This window comes from Eurytemora carolleeae, unplaced genomic scaffold, assembly GCF_000591075.1.
Source record: "Eurytemora carolleeae unplaced genomic scaffold, Eaff_2.0 scaffold184, whole genome shotgun sequence".
Classification (NCBI taxonomy): Eukaryota; Metazoa; Arthropoda; class Copepoda; order Calanoida; family Temoridae; genus Eurytemora; species Eurytemora carolleeae.
This window is the reverse complement of record NW_019397071.1, coordinates 384,602-390,215: the sequence shown is the minus strand read 5'-3', so window position 1 is coordinate 390,215 and position 5,614 is coordinate 384,602. Positions and strand designations below refer to the sequence as shown.

Below are 5,614 nucleotides of genomic sequence, written 5' to 3'. Positions count from 1 at the left end.
CCCCCCTTGCAAAAGTCCTAGTTGCGCCTCTGTAAACAAGGAATTTAAACCTCAATTGTCATGTATTTAGATCTCTACAGCTTCCAGATCAATAACCCCGAGAAAGGAGTGTTGGCAAATATTAACCCCCAAATGTCACAATGATGGCACATAAATAATGGCGGACATTCGTCCTTGTTTTCTTATTTTAATTATCAGCCATGCAGCCTTAACTTTTATAATCTTTCAAAAAAAAAACGTTCTCAGAAATACTCTAACCAACCTAAAATTAAGCACGATCATCATTTCACTTTAAACTGGTTAACTGTATTAAACTAGATCTACTCTGTAAAACAATTTGAAATTATGAAAGACGCAGGTTTTTATTTAACAAGGATAAGAGTATAATTAAACAGTTCCTAGGCCTAACAAAGATAAAAATTTTAACAAATAATTCTAAAATTATTTGTTCAAATTTTGAATACAGCAAGAATGTAACAGGTTGAAGGGCGAGGGCTTTGACCCAGGTCACACTAGGCCGGTCAAATGACATAACCGGTTTCAGTGCAGTACAGTACACTGGTTACAGTGCAGTACAATGGTAGTTGAGTGGGGTAATACTGAAACAGTTGTTGATGAAAGCAGTATATAGAGAACTAAACGATATTCTAATATAATTTTATGTTACTAATAAACTATATTTTTTTATCACATTTACCAGATTCAAGAGTCGGGTGACGAGAGAGGGGGTTGACCACAGACTTTAAAGATAAGACATGATATGCAACAAACACCTGTTTTGAATCTTAATACATGATAACCTTAACGTGTAAACCCCAAAAGGAGAGTTTAACGGATAAAAAGGTTTACAAGTCATGAAAAAGATACAAAAAAATAATGCATCTCGTGGTATATCTGTAAAAGCTGTGGACACACTGGTACAGAAACATTTATTACTAAGTACATTCATTGTACAGTGTACACCTTGTACAAGGGTTAGATGAAAAATTTAAAAAAATTTATGCATTTGATTTTTGCAAGTTTAGTTACATTCATTTATAATAAGAAAATTTATAAGTATACGTTGAGGGGTTAAATAGAGCAAAGTCAGGGAAGGAAAGGGACACTGAGTTAAAACTATACAAGATTAAGGAATTATTAAAACACTTGTCTTTGCACTAGGTTTAACTTAATTGTTTTAAATACTATAAAAATTGTTGTACTAGTCTTGCATTATAAATTTGAGAACAATAATATAAAATTCATAATTTAAACAATTTATATAAATGTATTTTCTCAAATGAGATATTAAAAATCAATTTAGATCTGACAGAAAAAGATTGAAATATGATGATTGTATGAACAAGATACCATCTCTACTTCTATCCTCATTCCCTTTTTATAACAATAATTCTTTATAACTTAAAATTTTAACAGAACCTTCCCAAGTTCCCATGCGTATCTAATATTTTTCCCATACAAGCTTAAACCCTTTCCCATCCCTTAATGCTTCCCATTATGGCTTTAACCTTTTTCCATGCTAACTAAAAGTTAAAAGTTTCCAGTTTCCACATACTAACAGCTAGACTAAAATTAGCTAATTCAATAAACAATTCCATTTTAGTAACCATTTGTCACTAATATAAATAATCCTGGTATCGAGGTAATAAACAAAAATTAAATAATTTTACGGATTGAGCAACTGGGTTGATAATAACTTTATGCGTAGTACAAAGGATTGAACTGATTCAGCATTAAGTACAAATTTTTTATCATTGAGTACAAAAAAAAATTATCTTTTAAGTCGGTAAACTTAGTATTGATTTAAATGGTTCTTAACTTGAATTAAATTTCTTTACTTAGAAGCATAAAAAATTGACTTTTCAAACAAGATTAAATGTTCTTAAATTTCCTAATTTTAAAACACTTATGAGCTGGTTTGTAAAGTGGATGCAAAGAATGAAAAATTGCAGCTGAATACTTGATAAATAATAAAACGGCAGTTTTAGTTTCTGCATTGAGAAGTCGCATAAATTTAGGAGACAAAACAATAAAATAGTAAATCTTGAGATCATTGAGTTTACATATGGCACAACTATTTATAAAAAACGGAATAAATGATTAAAAAAATTAAATTTAAAGGGACTGTAAGTGTATTATTTCAAGTGACTCACCATGCACAGATGGCAACGCCCGATTCACACCGGTACTCATGAAACCTTTATTCGATCAGTAATGACAAACATTGATATCTAATAAATACTTGATAATACTTAAAATTACGCTTTCAATCCCTTTAACTAAATTTTTGACTGGGGTAAAAATCAATGGTATAACCACCACACATGGTCCAGCCACTATTGCTAGTTTTCTTCAAACATTACAGTTATATTGCACTAAGCAGTATTATTGTCCAAGTTTAGATGATTGTCTAACTGTATGCTTAGACTGAACAAATATTTCATTTTAAAACAGAGAATTCTAAACTAAACTCTAATATTATAAAAACTATGAATAAATTTAAAAATATAAAATGGGGGAGGGACATCTTTCTATAATAAAGACAAAAAGGGTTAAGATGAAGATGAATAGAAAAGGTGATATACAACAATGTTCACTGGGATGGGGTACACATATACAGAATTTACTAGGTTTAGATAATTATAAATCTACAAACAGATACCCTGCTAAACTTGCAATGGATTCACGCTGTATCCTGGCAAGAATAAGGGTCAACTGAGATATATAAGGTTTAGTCAGAGCAAGCTCAGGTTTCACAAAAGAAGATTGGGCTCTGGGTCCTCAACAGAACTGATGATCGATTTAAAACTTTGACTTTCTTCCCGACAGAGATTCTTCCAAAAATAGTAGAATTCGATACAATCTTTGCTAGACTTACCGGGAATATCATCGGATATTTTGTTAAACTTTTTCTTGTGTTTACACAGAGCTTCATAGAACATGTCTACATGATCCGGAGTCCAGGCTGCAGGAGGGGACTCCTGTTTGCTCAGGGCACCATTAACAACCTCCTGGGTTGCTCTCATGATATCTCCGTTGTTCCAGTTTAGAACCTGAAGAGCACTTTCTGCTGTCAACGCAACAGAAACTGCTGAACTCAAACAGAACTTTATATAAACATCTATTTGGGATTGTGATAAATCATTGCTTGATGCCGGACTCCACATCTGGGTCTCCCTGGGAAGAACTCCATACTTGTCTTCAGTCGTTCGAATCTCCAGATCTGGGACCACTGCTTGATATTCAGCCCCTAACCTGGGAGTTTTATGCTTGTTGTCAACTTTGAGCAAATTATACATATGTGCGGATTTAACATGTGTATCATTAGTTTTCACCGGGTTATAACATTTACTGCTGGGTAAAGGTACATTTGGAAGAGGTTGAGCGGGAAGAAAGCCTCCCATCTCTGACTGTTTGTTTTGTAGGTTAGCCAATAGCTTATAAGTGTCTGGCTGCGGCAAGATGGGAAATACAAGATTGTCTAGAGCAGAAGGTTTCTGATTGATCCTCTTGTATGGAGGTTCAGATGAACCTGATACACTGGTTGAGCACTGGGTATGGGAGGAAGAGGATGAGGGTACATTTAGACTTTGAAACTTAGCATCAGAACTAGAACCCATGGTCCTAGTTAAAACAGGTTCAAGTTTGCGTTTTTGAATAATCTTTTCTTCAATGAGATTCTTGACATTGTTGCTTACTGTATGATTTGACATAGGTTCAGACTGGAAAATTCTGATTTCCTGCTTTTTCTCATTGTCCTTTCGATAGTAACCACCATGCAGTCGCATATGACCATTTAGAGCAGGGATATTTTTAAATCTTCTTGAACATATAGAACATTCTACCATGTTTACCACTACATCAGACTGCTGACTAGGCCCGTGTAGGATTGTTGGAGCTGCAGGTTTTAGCTTAGAGCTATTTTGGAAGCTTTCCTTGTCGTTTCTTATGTATTTCTCAAGGATATTCAAGGCTTGAAGTTCAGGCTTGATTAGTGCCTTATCCTTATCCTGGCCTGGTTTGTATGGTTTAGAGTTTCGTAAACTGTCGAAACTGTCAGATCCCATTGATTTCTCATCCATATCAACATTGCTTGACACAGAACTATCAGGAGAAACCATTTTCTCATCTTTGGAAGAATGATGATTTTCTCTATGGCGTCTTAAACTTCTTGCATCGCAATAGCTCTTATTGCAACCATCTGCAGTGCACTCAAACGGTTTCTTATTTCTATGTGTTAACAGATGCCCGTTCAAATGGTCCTGCCGCTTGAATGCTTTGTGACAAACAGTGCAAAGATATTTTCTCTCGTCACTATGGGTCAACCTGTGCTTGGCCAGAGCTGAAGCATTACCAAACATCTTATTGCACAAATTACATTCCTGAGGACTAGATTTCATGTTCTCATAGCCATGATTTGAGTGCTGAGGGGACATTGCTGAGCAGTGGGATAAAGATTTACCATCAATATTGATTAAGATATTATTATTCAGAAAGGAGTTAACTTCAGGTACTACTTGGGGGGAGAAGGAGGGGGAAGAGAGGAGGGAGGAGGAGGTGGAGTTGGGTGAGGTGGGAGCATCAGATTTAAAGTTCAGCAGTACGTCCTGAATTTCACTTATATGCTGCTGGAATGTTGAATGCGTACTTAGATCTAGAGTTGCAACATTGAGAGTAGCCGAGATGTTAGAATGTGAATCTGTTACAGCATGTAACCTAATAAAATTATTTCTATCATTTCCTTCATCAGACTGAAGCCTTTCAAGGATTTCCCCCAGAGGAACATGATCAGCTGTTAGTTCAACATTAAGAGTGCTGAAGTACTCTTGGTCTTTCTCAAACTCTGAGAGATGATCTTCATGATCTTCGTCCTCATCATCTTCCTTTTTCACTTTATGAAATAGCCCTTGACCCACTCCAACAGAATAGGAAGTTGAGTAGGGATTCCTTGCTTCTCCTGCTTTATATCCCAGTCCTCTCATCATAGGCAAGTTTTCTGTTTCCATCTTTGGCATGACAATGAATTGATAATGCTACAGAATCCCCATGATTTCTTGCAAAATCCCTCTCTCCCCCATCCTAGACCATGTGATATATTCGTCACAACCCTTCAACTTGATCCAGCACTGTACACTAAGGGATTTAATCCCCAGTTTGATCCAGTTTATAGTTTCGAAATTCTTTGGGCCAGATCTTCTTGTTTCCCCAAACTAGCAGCTGAATAGTTCCGTTTCTGTCATTAATGAAGGCAGCGCCCCACTAAACTTAATTACAATATTTTAAAAATTAAATTCAAAACTTCTAACAGTTATTCAATAAACTTACAGATGTGAAAAAGTTTCAAATATTATTATTGTAATTTTCGAATTGCTTAAAAATCCTTTTTAATGTTTATATGTAAATAAACAGAAAACATATCTACACTAGCGCCTCTAGCGGACACTTTCTCCGAATCAATAAAAACGGAATTGTTAAGAAAGTGTTTAGGGCGGCTTTCTCAATTGTTTAACCCTCCGCTACCTTAGACAATAATGGCAGATGTTTTATTATCCGAAACTGTAAACAAAAAATATGTTTTAAGAAAATATCTGATACTACGTAAAATTGTGAGAAA

General features: G+C 35.1%; 1 protein-coding gene across 1 annotated transcript; it reads right to left on the bottom strand.

The window, feature by feature from the left end:
* Nucleotides 1–346: 346 nt before the first annotated feature.
* On the bottom strand, nucleotides 347–5,287 carry LOC111711600 (uncharacterized). Its single transcript, XM_023485998.1, has one exon. The coding sequence runs from the start codon at nucleotides 5,013–5,015 to the stop codon at nucleotides 2,754–2,756; it is 2,262 nt and encodes a 753-aa protein (XP_023341766.1). The 5' UTR covers nucleotides 5,016–5,287; the 3' UTR covers nucleotides 347–2,753.
* Nucleotides 5,288–5,614: the final 327 nt, after the last annotated feature.